The sequence below is a fragment of the Danio rerio genome, chromosome 12, assembly GCF_052040795.2.
Source record: "Danio rerio strain M-AB ecotype USA chromosome 12, GRCz13ab, whole genome shotgun sequence".
In the NCBI taxonomy this organism is placed as follows: Eukaryota; Metazoa; Chordata; class Actinopteri; order Cypriniformes; family Danionidae; genus Danio; species Danio rerio.
This window is the reverse complement of record NC_141032.1, coordinates 49,780,145-49,800,000: the sequence shown is the minus strand read 5'-3', so window position 1 is coordinate 49,800,000 and position 19,856 is coordinate 49,780,145. Positions and strand designations below refer to the sequence as shown.

The window sequence follows — 19,856 nt, the reverse complement described above, 5'->3', positions numbered from 1 at the left end:
ACAGTGGTATGAACCATTATAGGGGTGGTCTAATGTTTATTTATATTATCCATGTCTTTAATTAATAACATTAATATTATTTAAAATACAGAGCAGAGCAAATTATTTCATAGTATTTAAGAGCTGACCCCTCTATACATGTTGTTTTGACGTCCTTCAGGGTGATCAAGCTGAATTTGGGGGGTTATTCCCTCCCAAAATTCCCTGTAATTCACACCGTGGGCTGGACAGTATATAAACACAGTTAACCTTTAGTATATAGTGTCCTTATGAAATGGAGATGTCTAGTGTATAATACATGGTCAGTGAAATGTATTTGTGGATTCAGTGTTTGTATTGTGCTCAAAGTCCTCGGAGGGAACAACTCTTCGTAAGTCTGGACTAGAGATCTTTATGAGTCCACTTTTGTTATTAATTAAGTCTCAGAAATTTTTGGTGTGACTAATATACTATTTGAGTTTTAATTTGTTTTAATTAATGAATTTAATTTGAAGTAGTGTTACCTGATGAAGCGATTGAAGAGGAAAACGGTGCTGCGAATGACTCTAGCAGTGCGCGACTCCTCGTGTTGTGATCGTGAGAGCGTCAAACCATCATCCATGTGACCCTCGTGATGCATGATGGCCTAAAACACACACACACACACACACACACACACACACACACACACACACACACACACACACACACACACACACATATTATGGCTAAATTTGTCTGGGCTTTAACATTATTTATGAAGCTTTGAGTGTTTGATGTGTGTATTATTAATCTGTAGGAGACACACTCTTTTCCTTTACACATGCATCAGACACTCTTATAAACACTCCACATTTCTGGAAAAAAATTTGTGCTTCACACAGGTGAGAGGGCTTGACGTGTATATATAAATCACTATGAAGCAGCTCTAAGCACAATAAATTCATTCATTTATTTTCTTGTTGGCTTAGTCCCTTTATTAATCTGGGGTCTCCACAGCGGAATGAACCGCCAACTTATCCAGCAAGTTTTTTATGCAGCGGATGCCCTTCCAGCCACAACCCATCTCTGGGAAACATCAACACACACACACACACACACACCTTTTCTGTAAGCTCACCTTCCTCTGAACGCCACCCATGCGAGCACACTTGGCATCCACAGACTGGTAGGTGAGCCAGAGTCCAGCATCCACGTGCTGGATGTAACAGACAGAGTCACCGTATTTGATGTCCGGGACGCCCATACCGTCCATCTCTTTCCTGAGGCCGAAGTCCAGCTTCTCCTGCAGGAGCAGCAGCAGAGGATCATGGGCGAACACTCAAAACAGCAAATCTGCTCATTTAAAAAAACACCTCCCTTACAATTCTAATGCAAAATTGATTTAAACCAAAGACAAACAAAACTGCAAGCTTTAAGCTGTGTTCACTTGATAGTATTCAGTCACTTGATCTGTGTGGAGACCTGGCAGGCAGAGGGTTGTAATGGCAGCTACACTGGGATCTCCATACAAACACAGCCCAACCGCTCAAATTTTCAGCTATTTTTCAGTAATTTAAAGCCATGTACCTCAATCTTATTAAACAACAATTATCTGGCTTTTTGGCAAGAATAGTGGCAGTCAGTGGGAAATAATAATGTCTTTCACATTGAGGGGGTTTCCAATATATATATATATATATATATATATATATATATATATATATATATATATATATATATATATATATATATGCCGGATATCTCACAGTTCTGATGGTTTATATATATATATATATATATATATATATATCAGTACTTGGATGGGAGACCATATGGGAAAGCTAGGTTGCTGCCGGAAGTGGTATTAGTGTGGCCAGCAGGGGGCGCTCAACCTGCGGTCTGTGTAGGCCCCAGTATAGTTATGGGGACTCTATACTGCTCAGTGAGTCTTTCAGATGAGATGTTAAACCAAAGTCCCTACTCTCAGTGGTCATTAAAAATCCCAGGATGTCCCTCGAAAAAGAGTGGGGGGCATCCTGGCCAAATCTGCCCACTGGCCTCTGTCCATCATGGCCTCCTAACCATTCCCATAATTGGCTTCATCACTCTGTCTCCTCTCCACCAATCAGCTGGTGTGCGGTCTGGCGCAAAATGGCTGCCACCGCGTCATCCCATAGATATATACATTAGATGTCGCCTGGCCTATTGTTGTCTATTGGACGGAATGCGTCAATAGCGCCGCCATCTTGCTACAGGGTAGCACTCCTTTGAAATGAATGCGGGACCAAGGTACAGTGGAGGACTGTGGCCATCCAAAGCCAGAGATATACACATATACACACATATCTATGATCGGGAGCTTTCCTGGATGTTAGTATGTCATTTTTTTTTCTAATTACGAAAATTATAATTTTACATCACTTTTCTACATTGATGGATCAGTGACCGCACGGGCATTCCTGACAAAAAGCTTGTGTTTGTGTGTACAGAAATGTACTATTCACCCTCCCTGTTAAATTTAATCTAATCATGTCCTGAAACACAGCTCCTCTCCTGCTTTCACTGCTCATACTGACGGAGGGAGCGATTCGTTTGTGAATGAATCCCCCGAACGACTCTTTCACTAACGTTAGCCGACAATAATACAAGTTTCTGGCAGCGCAGCATCTCGTTGTCATATTTCTTTTGCATTGTTTGCTGATTTTATTCAACAAAACTAGCATAAGCCGAGTGTTTAGTGCGAGTTGGAGCTGCTTTGCCGTATGGTGAATGCAGTAAGTGACTGTTATCATCAATAATGTTACCTGATTAGCACAAAAGTTCAGAACATACAAAAACAGAAAAAAACTTAATATTATGTATGAAATGTTCTGCCTTTGTGCTTTGTTTTCTTTGTTTGCTAGTTACTACACCCGTAGACAGCGCTAAAGTCCCGCATCTTCACGTAATAACACTGTCTTGACTAGTGCGGTTGAATGACATTTGTCCTGGGAGCACTGTACCAATGTGGCGGCGCTATTGACGCATGCTCAGGGTCCCTATGCGATATCTAGTGTATATATCTATGGTGTCATCCATGTGGATGCTGCACACTGGTGGTGGATGTGGTGGATCCCCCCCACCCCCCAATGTGTAAAGCGTTTTGAGTGCCCAGAAAACTGCTGTATAAATGTACGGTATTATTAATTATTCTTATTATTTTATCAATTCCCTTTTGCTACTTCAAATTCAATATCTTATGAGTCTGTAAGGTCAGCCTCACTTTTGACGAGCGGAAGCAGAAAGCCGTGGATTTAACATCCGCTTTCTCCTTGTCCATTAACAGGAGCCCTTGATCGTCCATCATGCTGAGATATTTGCCGGTGGTCACGTGACGCAGGCGGAACGGTTGACCCCAGCGGATATGACTGCCACTCCACCTGAACACAGAAAGAAATACCCATAATGCACTGCAGGACAGGCACAAAAACTACACCAGCAGATGATCAGCACTTTTCTTTTTGGGTCTTAAAGGGACAGTACACCCAAAAAAACGAGATTGTACTCACTTTTTACTTAACCTCAAGTGGTTCTGAATATTTAAGAGCTTCTTTCTCCTGCTGAACACAAAAAAAGATACTTTGAAAAAAGCTGAAAACCACTGACATCCATAGAAGGAGAAACAAATACCATGGAAGTCAATGGTTACAGGTTTCCAGCCTTCTTCAAAACATCTTCTTTTGTGTTTACTTTATAAAAAATTATTTTACCTCATAATCACCATAAAACCAAATACCATAACCTTCCCTCACCCTCAAAATGACTCATCACTTCCTGGTCATGTAGAATTCCTTGGGAGCTATTAGTCCTTAAGCACGGGGTAATAAGTCATTTAGGGCGGGGCTTTCAGTCCTTTAGGGTGACGCGATCAGTCCTTTACAGTGTGGTTATCAGTCCTTAAGGGTGGATCTTTCAGTCCATTAGGGCAGAGCTATCAGTCCCTTAGGTTGGGGCTATTAGTCCATTAGAGCGTGGTTATCAGTCCTTTAGGGCGGAGCTATCAGTCCTTTAGGGTGTGGTTTTCAGTCTTTTAGGGCAGAGCTATCAGACTTTTAGGGCGGGGCTATCAGTCCTTTAGGGTGCGGTTTTCGGTCTTTTAGGGCAGAGCTATCAGACTTTTAGGGCGGGGCTATTAGTCCTTTAGGGGATGGTTATCTCCCTTAGGGCACAGCTATCAGTCCTTTAAGGTGTAGTTATCAGTCGTTTAGGGCGGAGCTATCAGTCCTTTAATATCAGTCCTTTAGGGCAGAGCGATCAGGCCTTTAGGACGGGGCTATCAGTCCTTTAGGGCGTGGTTATCAGTCCTTTAGGGCGTTGTTATTGGTAATTTAAGGCGGAGCTATCAGCCCTTTAGGGTGAAGTTATCAGTTCTTTAGCGCGTGGTTATCATTCATTTAGGGCAGAGCTATCACTCCTTTAGGGCAATATTATCCGTCCTTTAGGGGGGGGCTATCAGTCCTTCAGGGTGGAGCTATTAGTCCTTTAGGGCAGAACTACCAGTCCTTTAGGGTGGGGCTATCAATCCTTTAGGCCGGAGCTATTAGTCCTTTAGGCCGGAGCTATTAGTCCTTTAGGGCAGAGCTATCAGTCCTTTAGGGTGGGGCTATCAGTCCTTTAGGCCGGAGCTATTAGTCCTTTAGGGCAGAGCTATCAGTCCTTTAGGGCAGAGCTATCAGTCCTTTAGGGTGGGGCTATCAGTCCTTTAGGGTGGGGCTATCAGTCTTTTAGGGCGGAGCTATTAGTCCTTTAGGGCAGAGCTATCAGTCCTTTAGGGTGGGGCTATCAGTCCTTTAGGGTGGAGCTATTAGTCCTTTAGGGCAGAGCTATCAGTCCTTTAGGGTGGGGCTATCAGTCTTTTAGGGCAGAGCTATTAGTCCTTTAGGGCAGACCTATCAGTCTTTTAGGGCAGAGCTATCAGTCCTTTAGGGTGGGGCTATCAGTCCTTTAGGGTGGAGCTATTAGTCCTTTAGGCCGGAGCTATTAGTCCTTTAGGGCAGAGCTATCAGTCCTTTAGGGTGGGGCTACCCAATTGGTTCTCAAAGAACAAAATCATGCACCAACCTACAAATTTTTCCTCATAAGAACCATTTCAAGTTGATGTACGTCACTATAGCAGAAAAATCTCTACATCCATTTCATGTCAACTTTAACAGTCGTATTACTGTGAAACTGCTTTTTAAAAATAGAAATAAAGATGACTTGACTTCACTTCAAGTCTATTTCTCACACACTGACTTTAATTACAGTGCATGAGTCATGAGCTTAATGATACTTTTATTGTGCTTTTATAGTGTGAACTGATCAGATTCATGTCTTTGCTGAAATGAAGCTCACAGTGTAAACTTCGGCAGACGTTCACTTGCGATTCAAAAGCAAAAAGTGAAACTGTGCTGCTCCAGAATTTGGCCTAAACCCCAAAATGCCAGTTTGATAAAACACTTCCAGCTTCATTGCCTCGGATTATTTTTAGTGTGTGAAGAGCAGAACTCGAGCAGAAGAGCGACGTCCTGCGGAGTGTAATTAAAGGCTGCATGGGAACAAACGCCGCTGATGCCAGAAGGTCAAACATGATGGAATGCATCAGACCTCATGATGTCATCACTGCAGCATCATAGGTACGGACACGCACACACCATGAAACTCAGCACAACTAAATGTGTCTGCAGGTTCATTTGGAGGTAAATCAGTGAAAACCCATGAAGTCAGAGTCCAGATTAGAGCTGCACGATACTGGGGAAATATGCGATATAAGCAATACTGTTGTTGAGTATTGCGATAACGATACTACTTATAACATTTCCTTAGAAAAATGCTATATTTATTAGCTATGTTGTATAACACTTTACTTATTTTTGAGACTAAAAATGGTGTTAAGTTTAAAACATTCAGTCCTTAAAACACTAGAAGATATTGCGACAGATTGCCATTAGTGTTTATTTTCAGCTCTGGGTTCACCTTTAGTACGCTACTGCCGATAGCAAAACAGCAACTACTGGGGAGGCGGGGATACAGAGCATAAGAATTCATCTGATTGGTCAAATTTAGATAGCCAATGCATAAAATAATGTCTTTTATATTTATATTTGGGATACATGTATTGCATTTATTATCGTGATTAAGATGATTTGCAATATAATGTGCAGGTCTAATCCAGATTATGTAACAGTGAATTTTTTTTTTTAATTTGTAAATTTTTCAGTCTAAACCCAGCACACTTGAAGTAACAATATGTGTGGAGAAGAAATATATAGAAAACAAAAGTAGAAAATGTAGAAAAAACATATTAAAGTGTAAGAAAAACAAACAATCACACACAAAATTACTTGCTCAAAATTTATAAAACGCAATGTTTCAGCCTCCTGACCTTCATTAGTCCAAAACATCACATTTAATATTGCAACTCTCACATGGTCGCCCATTGAAGCTAAGCAGGGCTGCGCCCGGTCAGTACCAGGATGGGAGACCATAGGGGAAAGCTAGGTTGCTGCTAGAAGTGGTGTTAGTGAGGCCAGCAGAGGGCGCCCAACGTGTGGTCTGTGTGGGTCCTAATGCCCCAGTATAGTGACGGGGACTCTATACTGCTCAGTGAGCGCCGTCTTTTGGATGAGACGTTAAACCGAGGTCCCGACTCTCTGTGGTCATTAAAAATCCCAGGATGTCCTTCGAAAAAGAGTAGGGGTTTAACCCTGGCATCCTGGCCCAATTTGCCCACTAGCCTCTGTCCATCATGGCCTCCTAACCATCCCCATATCATAATTGGCTTCATCACTTTGTCTCCTCACCGACAATCAGCTGGTGTGTGGTCTGGCGTAAAATGGCTGCCGTCGTATCATCCAGGTGGATGCAGCACACTGGTGGTGAATAAGGAGATCCCCCCTATGTGTAAAGCCCTTTGAGTGTTCAGAAAAGCGCAATATAAATGTTAGGAATTACAATTATTAATAAATTCGGAGCAAGTGTTGATAGATTGTGGGATTGTTTGTTTTTCTCATACTTTGATAAATGTGTGAAATAAAACGAATGAATTTCTATCATTTCCAGTTCGGAAAAATAAAATGCATCAGTGTTTACACAGAAATATGAAGCAGACTGCTTACAACACTGACGGCACAATCGCCAGCGATCTAGCCCATGCAGATCACTGGAGAACTACAAATCAGCCACCAAATGAACTACAAATCCCATCATACATGTACTCACACACCAGTTACAGTTCATCCACTGATCTCTCATACACACACACACAGCGGGTAACTCATCATGTACTGATTACCTGGACTTTATATTTACCTCTTACACACACACACACCAGTGGCGTAGCAGACGGGCCCGCAGGGCACGCTCCGCGGGGGGGGGGGGCCGCGTGATTAGGGGGCCCCGCGTAATCGCGATTTTCAATAATTGAAAATCCAGCAATCGCAATAATCAAACCCCTGGGAACAACTGTGGTCGGAACCAAAGTTCACAGGTCTGTGTTCTCTGAACTCCTCTCAAACGGTGGACTACTTCATTCTGATTGCTTGCCGCCGAACTGCGTCATAGCTCATTACCATAAAGTTGACTTGATTTCAAGTCCTCCTCGACGCCCTTGCCAGAGAAGACGCGCCGTGCTGCTCCTCGCCACAAGTTCTCATTAAAAAATGAATGACTTCCGGCTACTTTGACGCTCTCGCTGCTTGTTTGTGAACGCTACCCCGCATCGTCGCTTCACCCCGCCCCCCTTTCCGCTCCTCAGTTAGTGAAGGCTTCCCCGCATTGTCACTCCACCCCGCCCCCCTTTCACACTCCTAAATTTATGATCGCTTCCTAGCGTCGTCGCTCCACCTACTCTCCACGTCCCCTCAGTTTGTGATCGCTCAACACCATCCCAATCCCCCCTCCACCCCACACATCAGGGGGCCGCGTCAGTGATCCTTGCAGGGGGCCCCCTGCATATTGCGCTACGCCACTGACACACACACTTTGCTGAGTCTTGTTGTTTGGTTATCATGTAGCATTACGAAGCATTAAGCCTGTCTAGTCTTTCCATGTTTAGATCCTTGCCTTGTTTTCCCGTTCTTGATACCTTGCCGCCTAGCCTGACCTTTACCTGTTTTTGACTACGAACCTGGATAACCTTTATCCTTTTGTTTTGCTCTTGTCAGGGAGTCCCAAGTTCGAATCCCGGCTCTGGGACATTTCCTTGCCCTACCCCCTTCTCTCTTTCCAACTTTGCTTCCTGTCTCAATACTGTCCTATATAATAAAGGCAATTTAATAAACAAATACATCAATTAATTAATTAACTAATAATAAAAAATTACACATGTTGTCCAGCATCCTCACAGTAACAGATGATATCAATCAGAAATGTTTCTTGATCATCCAGTCATTATATTACAGGATCACGTCACACTGAAGACTGGAGTAATGATAGTAAAATAGAGCTTTACATCACAGTAGAGATCTGCGCAGGACTAAATTTTGAATCCCGCTCCTGCCTGCTCCTGCCAGGTTTTAGCCTGAACCCGACTGCGCCCGCTTATAATCAGCATTTGTTGTCCCGCTGCCCGACCCGCTACGTTTCCTACCCACCATGCCCATTCCGGTGGGAGTCGGAAGCGATATTGTTAGACCGCCCGCTTCCGTCTAAAATTACACCAGTTACCAAATGCTCCTGCGCTTAATTCAGAAATTTATTCCCATGCTGCAAGAAATCTGGTCGGGTCCTACAGACCTCTATATCACAGCAAATAAAACACACTTTCCTATAAATCAATATAGAAAACAACAACTTCAGCACATTCCTGTTGTTACAGTATTTTTGATTACATAAATACAGCCCTCTTATTAATGCCCTCATTTCAAACACTCAAATGGTTTATGTAAATAATAAAAATTGATTCAAACGAAATGCAAGCATGAATTTAATTGACTTTCTGCAGGCGTTGTACATTATGCACCATAAAGCGGAGATTTATCACTCCATTTGCAGTACAGATATGAGTGATGGTGCACTTCAATCCTCTAGGGTTCTCCAGTGTCTGATAAACTCACGCGACTCGAAGCGTCTCCAGCCTCCAGAGGGATCTGGCATGGATGGACACTGCTCCACCTTCATAATGCACCGTCCTGCATGAGACAAAAACAACACAGACGAGTCAATGAGAGCGTCCTCATACCAGTCTACAGTGTAAATATCACACAGTTAATCAAAGCACAACATCGTAAAAACAAGTGTGGAATCTTTAAAGCATAGCAGTGTGAATAAGCACTAGGGCTGTGTAATATATTGAAATGATTGAAATATTGAAATGATTGAAATGCACATGTTGTATTATTGTACATATCGCAATGGTTTGCAATAAATGAGTGATTTAATATAAAAGTTTCTTTGTGTGGCTGCCATTAGCACATGCTCAGAAAGACTTTTCAGCACATCAAGCAATGCAGTTACATGTCAATGCACATCTTGGACATGCAACAGCAGAGTGGACATGCTGGGCAAAAATCTGAGCTAATTTTAGTATAGTTTCTGAAATACTGCATGACTACAGGACTGTTCAGAAAGCAATAAGACAGCAAAGTATTTTCCACACTCATTTTCAAGTGTCTTTGTTTGTTTTCCCGATTGTTCTTGATGTTTTCAGGTTGATGAAATTATTCAGTAAAGTGCTGCTGATATTCATTTATTCATTTAATTTCCTTGACTTAGTCTCTATTTCAAAAGTCACCAAAGTGTAATGAACTACCAACTTATCCAGCATATGTTTTCTGCAATGGATGCCCTTTCAGCTGCAACCCAGTACTGGAAAACACCCATACACATTCATTCACACTCATACACTACGGTCAATTTCATTGTCAAATGTCTGTTAAATGTTAAATGTCTGATTTATTTTTTGCAACACTTAAAAAATTGGCTATTCCCTTTCAGAGGTAGATGATTTATTTTGCCTGAAATAGCATGAAAAATGTTGGTTATTTGTTTTTAAAAACGCATTACATTATTGATCGCATAACTCACATAACATTGTCACAAAGTCCTTATGTAATGTGTATTAAATAGTGCATTTATTGTGTATGGCCATACACCCAAAGCGCTTCACAATCATGAGGGTGGCCTCTTCACATCACCACCAGTGTGCAGCATCCACTTGGATAATGCGACGGCAGCCACAGGACAACGGAGCCAATGTGCTCACCACACACCAGCTAAAGGTGGAGTGTAAAGACAGTGATAGAGCCAATCAGTGGATGGGGATGATTGGGAGGCCATGATGGGTAAGGGCCGATTGAGATACTTTGGCCAGGACAAATTTTTAATGACCACAGAGAGTCAGGACTTCGGTTTAACGTTTCATCCGAAAGACGGCAAACATTGACAGAGTAGTGCCCCCTTCAATTTTACTGGGGCATTAGGACTCTCTCTCTAACACCACTTCCAACAGCAACCTAGTTTTCCTGTGTGGTCTGCCATCCAGGTACTGACCAGGCGCAGTCCTGCTAAGCTTCAGTGAGTAACCGGTCTTGGGCTGCAGGGTGATATAGCTGTGGTGATATGGCTATAGCTTAGTACACTTCTATGACAGAAAGAACCATGCAGAGCAACAATGCAATGCAATAAAGAAGCGCAAAATGACACCAAAAGTCACCTGTCAATGCTTAGCGTTCTGTTGTGTAAACAATAGACTTAAGATCCCACTTTATATTAAGTGGCCTTAATTATTACCTACTTACATTTAATTCAATAATTTGGTACAATGCATTTATTATGTACTTACATGTTTTACATCGTACGTAAATATTAAAAATGATCTGCATGTAATTACATCATAAAATAAATTCTGTGCTTACAATTATTATTAAAATGTTGACCAACCGGGTGGTGCAGTGGAACGATCGCCTCACAGCAAGAAGGTCGCTGGTTTGAGCCCTGGCTGGGTCAGTTGGCATTTCTGTGTGGAGTTTGCATGTTCTCCCCGTGTCGGTGTGGGTTTCCTCTGGTTTCCCCCACAGTCCAAAGACATGTGGTAAATTGAATAATGTGTGTGAATGCCTGTGTGTATGGGTGTTGGGTTGTGGCTGGAAGGGCATCCGTTGTGTAAAACATATGCTGGATAAGTTGGCGGTTCATTCCACTGTGGCGACCCCTGATTAATAAAGGCACTGAGCCAAAAAGAAAATGAATAAATGAATTAATGCTTACCAACCCTTAAAGCTTAACCTACTCTTAAACCAATACCAACTAACTTTTCTCTTACCTTACCCCAGGGGTAGGGAACCTATAGCTCGGGAGCTGCATGTGGCTTATTAACCAAAAACATGTGGCTCTCTTCAGTAATATTATAAAGTTAAAAAATTATAACTGTCACTAGAAATCAGTTTTCTATTATAAATACAATTACAATTCCCTTTATATTGTATTTATTTTCACAGAAAGATGAATAAAAACTCAGTTTACAATAAAAGGATGTTTCAACCAATGCACATGTGTGGCGCTGTGGATTAACTTGAAGCGTGACACCGATAAACGGCAAGCAACCTACATTTCTATGGTAACCTTATGCATGTAACTTCAAACAACATTCATGAGTGACAATAGCAAAAAAGAAAAAATATAAAAATTATACTATAAATAATATATTATGTACTATAAATACTATATTATGAGTGTGTGGTCAAAAAAACAACAAAGGTTTAATCTTTAGCTTATTTTGACTTTTATTTTGAAATGCGTGCACGACCACCCTACTGTTTACTGTTTTACATGTGAAATTTCATTTAATTATAGCAACAAATATGTCGAAGTGCAAGTATGACCCGGAATATGTAAAGTGTGGATTTACATATATTGACGACAAAAAAGACTTAAAGCCTCAGTGTGTCATATGTAGCGAGGTGCTCTCACAAGAGAGCATGAAACCTTCTAAATTAAAATGCCATTTAGAAACCAGAAAACATGTTTTATTAACAGTTCAGTTTAGTTCATGGTAACTAAACCTATCCTTACCCTAACCACTGTTTACAGTATTTGTCGTTTTAACTTTGTAATATTTTTATAATTTGATAAATTTTGTTGAATGACAGCAACAAAAACTTTGTTTATTTGTAAGTCTTGGTGATTTTTTTATGATTTATCTGTTACTAATTGTGTATGTTAACAAATAAATACAAATGAATTATAAATCCTAAAATTGTATTATAGTTCCTAAAAATTTGGGGTTGCAGCTTGATGACCGTGTCAAAATGTGGGTCCCACGGCCAAACCAGTTGAGAACCCCTGCTATAAACTCTAAACTATAAATTGTCCTTTATTAATACATTGTGATGCATCATATTTGCTTATTTTTGAGTTGGGCATGGACATAAATAAAGGTTTTGTGATATACACACCCTCCCAAATAGCTCTTTAATAAATGCATTTGATAAAAGAAATATATATTAGAAATGGCTCTTTGCTGAAAAAAGGTTCCTGACTCCTGCCTTACCCATATCCCATCTCAGAAGCAGCAAGTGTTATGCAATAATAGCACTTGTATGTCCTATATACTTAAGTAGCTAATATTTAGGCCGACTTAATATAAAGTGGGACAGAGTTAACTAATGTTAACCAATGCGGCTTGCTTGCTAAAGTGTCTCTGGTTATAATCCAAATAATTACAGTAGCCGCGTTTCCACTATCGCGCCTAAAGCGAGTGAGCCAGGGCGAGCCAAGGCCAGTGGCGTTTCCACTGTCCCTTCCAGGGCCTAATCGGGCCAAAGCGGGGCTTTCTTGGGGCCAGCGGCCGGCCTTTTTCGGCCCGCCGAATACCTTGGGCCAAGGAGGGCCAGCTGGGGCTTCGGGGCGGAGTGAAAGGAGAGGCGGGCAGTTTTCTGATCGCACATGAGTACATGCGCCAAACACATAAAGAAATAAGGGAAAGAAAACATCTAGCCTTATAGTCTGGGGTCTTTTTGCGTATGATCACAACATATCTGCCTCATTCCCGCTGAAGTGGGTGGGTTGTGTGACGTTTGATTCGGGGACGTTCTGAGGGCGGTGTTTGCGTAATGCGCTGTGAGCTACTAGTCCGACAGTGGAAACGCGACATGATTTCGGCCTCATTTCTCAACCTCCCGGGCTATTGGCCCGGCCCGGCCCGATTAAAGCCCTGGCTCGCACTGGCCCGATAGTGGAAATGCGGCTAGTGATCTGTTTTTTTTTTTTTTAAAATAGCCCACCACATTAAAGGGGACACATTATGTAAAAATCACTTTTAAAAGGGGTTTCAACACAGTTGTGTGGTAACAGTGTGTGAATATAGCCAGCTCATATTGGTGAAAATTAATTATTACATTGGTTTATAATCAGACTTGATCAAAACGGTGTGCAGAAACACTTTGATTGACATTCTCCCTTTGTACGTGTCATCAGAGGAAAGCCCCGCCCACTAGTGACCATCTCTCCCTTATTAGCATTAACAACACTTGAGTGAGAAGCAGCCGTCCACCATTACAGATTTGAATCTGCCACTATGCTGACACACAGGCATTTGTAGCTCCGCCTCCTTTTGAAAAGAGTACAATCTCATTTAAATTTAAAGCGACAGTCACCAAAACACCAGGATCAAAGCCTAAAAGGGTCAGAGAGTTTGAGAACATTATCTGCATGCTGAAACTTCCTATGCACACACTAGGGGCATCAGAGACTTATTTTACATCTTGTAAAAGGAGCATAATAGGTCTCCTTTAAAACATGAAATACAGCATCATTCATGTGTCCATCTCAGCTGAATCTCAATCGGCAATGGGAACATGATGCATTTCTGGTTCAACGGCTGCTTTACACAGCGATGAGAGAGAAACACACACACACACACACACCTACACACAAACATTATGCAGAGAGCTCCTCATAAAACAGGCTTGCGTAACACTCACGCAAGAACATTTCTTATTCCAGTTAAAAGACGGATGGATACAGAGCAGCGTCTGAATTCATGCATTCAGCAGCAGAAGTGAGGCGTTCAAGGCCGTCGCTGAGAGAAACACAGAGCAGAACAGACATCAGCTTGTACTAACTGACGGATTATACACTGCTGGAGCTCAGAGAGAGCTGATCATGGTAAATATTCAACGCCAAAGTCACATCGAATAAATGCAAACTAAATAACATCTTGATTGTAATAATGAAAACAAGCCTGATGTTGATGATGCTGGTCAGTTTTAAAGGGGCAGTTCACCCAAAAATGAAAAATCCCATCATCTACTCCTCCTTCACTTGTTCCAAATCTGTTTGAGCTTCTCCTGATATTTACATTTACTTTTAGTCATTTAGCAGACACTTTTATCCAAAGCAACTTACAAATGACAACAAGGAAGCAATTTACACAACTATAAGAGCAACAATGAATAAGTGCTGTAGGCAAGTTTCAGGTGTGTAAAGTCTAAGAAGCAAAACATTAGTAATTTATTTTTTTTGAGTACAGTTAGTGTGATATCCAGAGAGGCAATTGCAGATTAGGAAGTGAAGTGTAGACTAAATAGTTGAGTTTTTAGTGGTTTCTTGAAGACAGCGAGTGACTCTGCCGTTCTGATGCAGTTAGGGAGTTCATTCCACCAACTGGGCAGATTGAATGCGAGAGTTCGGGAAAGTGATTTCTTCCCTCTTTGGGATGGAACCACGAGGCGACGTTCATTCACAGAACGCAAGTTTCTGGAGGGCACATACATCTGCAGAAGTGAGAGCAGATAAGAAGGAGCAAAGCCAGAAGTCGCTTTGTAAGCAAACATCAGAGCTTTGAGTTTGATGCGAGCAGCAACTGGCAGCCAGTGCAAACGGATGAGCAGCGGAGTGACATGTGCTCTTTTAGGTTCATTAAAGACCACTCGTGCTGCTGCGTTCTGGAGCAGCTGAAGAGGCTTGATAGAGTTAGCTGTAGAATGTTGGATAAACAGAAAATGGACTTTTAAAGAGTTTTTGGGCGGCACGGTGGCTCAGTGGTAAGCACTGTCGCCTCGCCTCACAACAAGAAGGTCGCTGGTCGAGTCCCAGCTGGGTCAGTTGGCGTTTCTGTGTGGAGTTTGCATGTTCTCCCCGTGTTGGCGTGGGTTTCCTCTGGATGCTCCGGTTTCCACCACAGTCCAAACACATGCACTATAGAGGAATTTATTAACTAAATTGACCGTAGTGTATGAGTGTGTGTGTGTGTGTGTTACAATCCTATGTTTGTCTTGTCTCATCAGTTTTTTTTTCTGTTTTTTCTGTTCTGCTTGGACCACATCTTAATTGGCCACTTCCAGCTAACTTGCTCCTGATTGGCCTACAGTATTTTAAAAAGCCATGACACTACTTTCTTGGCAGCCATCTTGTTTCTGGTAGCTTGCTTTGTGTTTGTTGAAATGTTTGTATGTGGTATAGTCAACCCAAGCTCATTCTGAAAACGTAGTTAATTTTTTTCAAACGTAGTCCCGCGGACGTTTCTGGAGACATCGGAATACGTCCCAGCAGTGTTAATGGTAATGTTTTTCAAGCGAATTAGTTAATTAGTTCAAGCGAAGTTAATGTTAATGTTATTCAAGCGAATTAGTTAATTAGTTCAAGCGAAGTTAATGTTAATGTTTTTTAAGCGAACGCTGCGGGGCGGTGTGACGCTGTTCCCTTTCGCGCTTGCCAGCTGACCGCTTACCTCCTTGTGGAGGGCTTTCCCGGTGCAACCCGTTTGTCCACTCAGCTCACCGTGTACGTTGGCAGGCTCGAGCTGCAGAGAGGAGTCGACCATGGCGACCGGTTTCGAGTCTGGGGAAGAGCGGTTCCAGCAATCAGGTAAGACAAAAACAGAATCCCAAAAATTAAGTGAACGAGTTTCGTAACGGTGAGAACGTGGCGAAATCCGAAAACGCGGTAGAAAAAAAAATCAGGGCTTTTATTTTTTTGGACGGCTTTTGTAAACTGTTGCTCGGGTTTAAAGAAGCGAGCGGGCGGGCAGGTCAATCGGTAAAATAGGTTGGGTTCAGGGAAGGAGGAGGGCGGGTCAGCCGATTGGCCGGTCGCGCAGTCAATCATCCGGTCAGTCGGACAGCGGCCTCTGGTGGGTTCACACGAGAACAGCGCTGGCGCGAACCGCACTCGAGAGGCGTCTGAGATGAGAAAAAGTGCACAATAGCGGCCTCTCGCGGATTCGCAAAAACAAAAACTGCAGCCGTACGTACCAGCCGGGACGTATTCCGCGGTCTCCAGAGACGTCCGCGGGACTACGTTTCCACAATGAGCCTGGGTTAGGTATAGTGCAGTGTTTTTGGATGTGTTAAAGGGCACCTATAATGAAAAATCTACTTTTCAAGCTGTTTGGACAGACATGTGTGTAAGTATAGTGTATAGACCGTCATATTTGGGTGATATACACACACACAGTCCTTTTTTTTTAATTTACCAACATAAAAACGGTGGACCAATTGGATCGGTTTTCAGAGCGACCGCAACTTTACGCAGGAGTGCAGTTTCCCCGCCCACCATTATTGATTGACAGGCACGTCATCATAGTCTCCGTTTGTGCAAGCGAGTTGCATCATGTGCGCGTCTCTCCATTGGAAATAAAATAACAAACTTGCTTGCAGGTCGCACACTAGAAGCGCCGCTCTGCGTGGCGCGACGCTGACGAAGCACCATGCATTTTTGAATTCTAAACATAAGTTTCTATCAGGGTACACACAATGATGCTTCAAGTCGGCGAGACCATCCCTAGGGTTGCAGCTGGAAGGGCATCCGCTGTGTAAAACATATGCTGGAATAGTTGGCGGTTCATTCCGCTGTGGCGACCCCTAATCAATAAGGAACTAAGCTAAAGGAAAATGAATGAATGAATGAATGAATATTAAAAGTGTGCATTGATTAACATTAACAAAGTGTTGTAAATACTATAATGTACAAATAAACTATACTGCAGCACACTATAGTGTATTTACTACTGTATAAACTACTACAGTCTGCTCTTATGTTGGGGATTATTTAATCACAGCAGACTCCAGCCTATATTAAGTTTGCTGAATGCCTATAAGTGTGATCTGGATCTCAATCTCTCAGTTTTTCTGGGTTGAGCCGTTTGGATCACACATTTATATCTGTCTGATGTCCCAGAGTGGACAGGTGTTTCTGTAATTACAGCAGCACACATACAGTCGCACCAGATCTCATTCTGTCTCTAAAACCCTCAAGACGAGACCCGGGAGACTCTAATATGAGCCTGTGTTTCTGCTGAAGAACGGCTGAACGTCCTACTTCAGGATCAGCAGAACTAACACTAGTTTACCGCTCTGAAAACTGGAGTAAGGTGTTAAAGTGCTCATTTTTCTCCATCTCATGGCCCTGCACGTCCTCTTTTAGTGTCAGTCATTGAATTCAAGTGTCATCGTTGAATTCTCATGATGATTCGTCTTGACAGATACTGCTCTACAACATCAGGACAATCAAACTGCTCATCTAGATCTTCTCAAACTGATGCACTGTAAAAAATACCTGGTTCCACACAATCAATTTGGGTTGGGTCAACATGAAGGAATTAATTCATTTTCTTTTCGGCTTAGCTCCTTTATTAAGCAGGGGTCGCCACAGCGGAATGAACCGCCAACTTATCCAGCATATGTTTTACACAGCGGATGCCCTTCCAGCTGCAACCCATCACTGAAAAACACCCATACACACTCATTCACACACATACACTACGTACAATTTTGCTTACCCAATTTACCTATACGACATGTTTTTGGACTTGTGGGGGAAACCGGAGGACCCAGAGGAAACCCAAGCCAACATGGGGAGAACATGCAAACTCCACACAGAAATGTCAACTGACCCAGCAGGGGTTTGAACCAGTGACCTTATTGCTGTTAGGCGATTGTGCTACCTACTTTGCCACCGTGCTGCCCCATGAAGGAATTAAGTTTACTTATTAATTGTTGCTATTTAAGTGGAATAAAGCAAATAAGTTGTCTCGAAAAAAAAACTCAACAATTAAGTTGTTAAAGCCAGTCGTCCACAACAACCGGGCCACACAAAAAATCATGAATTATTTCTGTTATATTTATTATGCGAGTCTGAACGATCTTTTACTTTGAAAAATGACCATATTCTCTTGAAACAGAACGTCTTTGGAAAGTTTATTTGCGAAGAGGAAAAGGCTCAGTGAAGGACGCCAACTCCTTGCATGGGAGTCGGTTGCTCTAACAAGGAGGCTAAAGACTATGACCTCTAGCGTCTGTCACTAGAGCACCTTTAAGCCTGGTTTATACTCGACGTGTCCGCTAGTTTTGCTTGAGTGCACGTGGCAAATGTGACATCATCGCTGTGTTTGCGGAGGTTTGCTTTGGGTGCACGCGACATGATTTTGAGCGCATGTTTTTTTGGAGACTTGAGCGAACAGTTCACGCTGTACAGCTCTTTATGATTCGTGATCAGGGAGATAACCAGATGATTAATAATTCTTGGCTAGAAATTTTAAGTTTTTGTCTGGAAAAACCTGAGGGATGAGTTTGTTAAAGCCAAAAGAGGACATGGCAAAAGTGGAGACCAGGTACACAATTACAGAAATATATTTTTCCTCCAGTCATAAGCTTTACACTGATGTATATATTACAGTATTGAGTTTAAAACCATTTAATAGTTACAAAACTACAATTAAGAAACAAGTTATTTCTTTGATAACTGGGAAAGAATGTTTGAGCTGTTTACAATATACTGATGCCTGTTTTTCTGGGCTTTATTGGTGATAATTACAGGAATGTTGAACCATTATTGCCTTTTTAGCATATCAGTAGGCGACAGAAACTAGCCAGAGAGTAATGTGTGAATTGTCTACTGTGAAATCTAAAAATTACATCTGTATTTTTAGTTAGTCTATTATTATTTTTATTTTTATTTTTTTTGCTTTTATTCTTGCCATAACAAAAATATATATATGTAGAGCAACACATGTTCTGTTATCATTAATATTTAAATAAACTTTAAAAGGTAAAACTGTCTGAGATGTGAACAAAAGCAAGTGCTGCATCAAAGTTTGATTAATGGTTATAAAAATCCTCATAATCATTAAAATAATTTATAAAAATAATAAAAATAATGAGTTTAAAAATATTGAATGATATTAATAAAAAGACATAGTTTTGTAAACTTTCTACTTCTCTGTTTATGTGTCTGACTTTACGGTCAGTTTCTTTTAACCCCCTGTCATTTTAAAGAATGCGGCAAGAGGGTATATGCCGAGCTAGTGTTGTTCCCATACTGATAAACTTCTGGTGACCTGTTATTGTGAGGTTTTTTTTTTCAATTTTATACGGTTCGTTTTACAGCATGGATGTTGTAATGTAATTAAAATACATTCAGTTAAACAGATTTTGACATTCATTTAGTTGCTTAAGTGTAAAACGAGAGAAAAAGCCGTTTACTCGCACGCACCTGTCAGAATCGGCAGGATAGCGCAGAAGCTCCATTGAATATACTGGGGTAAAATAAAAGCTCATATTATAAAGACATGGTGGGGGAAATGTTATTTAATGCAGAGCTTCTTGTACAATCTGAGACCCACTTTAAATCGTGTATCACTCAGCCAGTGGAGATCGCTGATTTTTAAAGAAAACAAACCTTAAACGCGCTAATTTTTGCATTGGCATAAAGTTGACAGGAAGCGCTTAACCCAGGTTACTGGCAAATTAAAAGTCCTATTAGCATGCTTCGGCATGTATCCTAGTATAAAAGCCTTGTTCATTTCATGAGATTTTCAAACGTTGACCGATGCAGCCTTATTGCAAAATTGTCAAACGTTGACCGATCCACAGTGATAAAAAGGTTGGGGACCTTTTTAGTCGTTTGAACAAACAGCAAACTTCATTTTTTGAGTGTGC

The 19,856-nt window shown here is 41.7% G+C and overlaps 1 protein-coding gene and 1 long non-coding RNA gene across 5 annotated transcripts in view; one reads left to right on the top strand and one right to left on the bottom strand.

The window, feature by feature from the left end:
- Positions 1 to 19,856, bottom strand: part of ryr2a (ryanodine receptor 2a (cardiac)) — a 282,516-nt gene that overhangs the window by 180,444 nt on the left and 82,216 nt on the right. For all 4 annotated transcript variants that reach the window (XM_087277000.1, XM_087277001.1, XM_087277002.1 and 1 more), the window contains 4 exons: positions 9,036 to 9,110; positions 3,224 to 3,380; positions 1,100 to 1,264; positions 504 to 625 (listed from right to left, as the gene is read on the bottom strand). In XM_087277000.1, coding sequence (XP_087133126.1) covers positions 504 to 625; positions 1,100 to 1,264; positions 3,224 to 3,380; positions 9,036 to 9,110 — 519 coding nt within the window. The remainder of the gene's footprint in view (positions 1 to 503; positions 626 to 1,099; positions 1,265 to 3,223; positions 3,381 to 9,035; positions 9,111 to 19,856) is intronic.
- LOC147841597 (uncharacterized) overlaps positions 9,945 to 19,856 on the top strand; it is an 86,758-nt gene continuing 76,846 nt past the window's right edge. The window contains exon 1 of the long non-coding RNA XR_015504751.1: positions 9,945 to 10,268. This is a non-coding gene — a long non-coding RNA (uncharacterized LOC147841597). The remainder of the gene's footprint in view (positions 10,269 to 19,856) is intronic.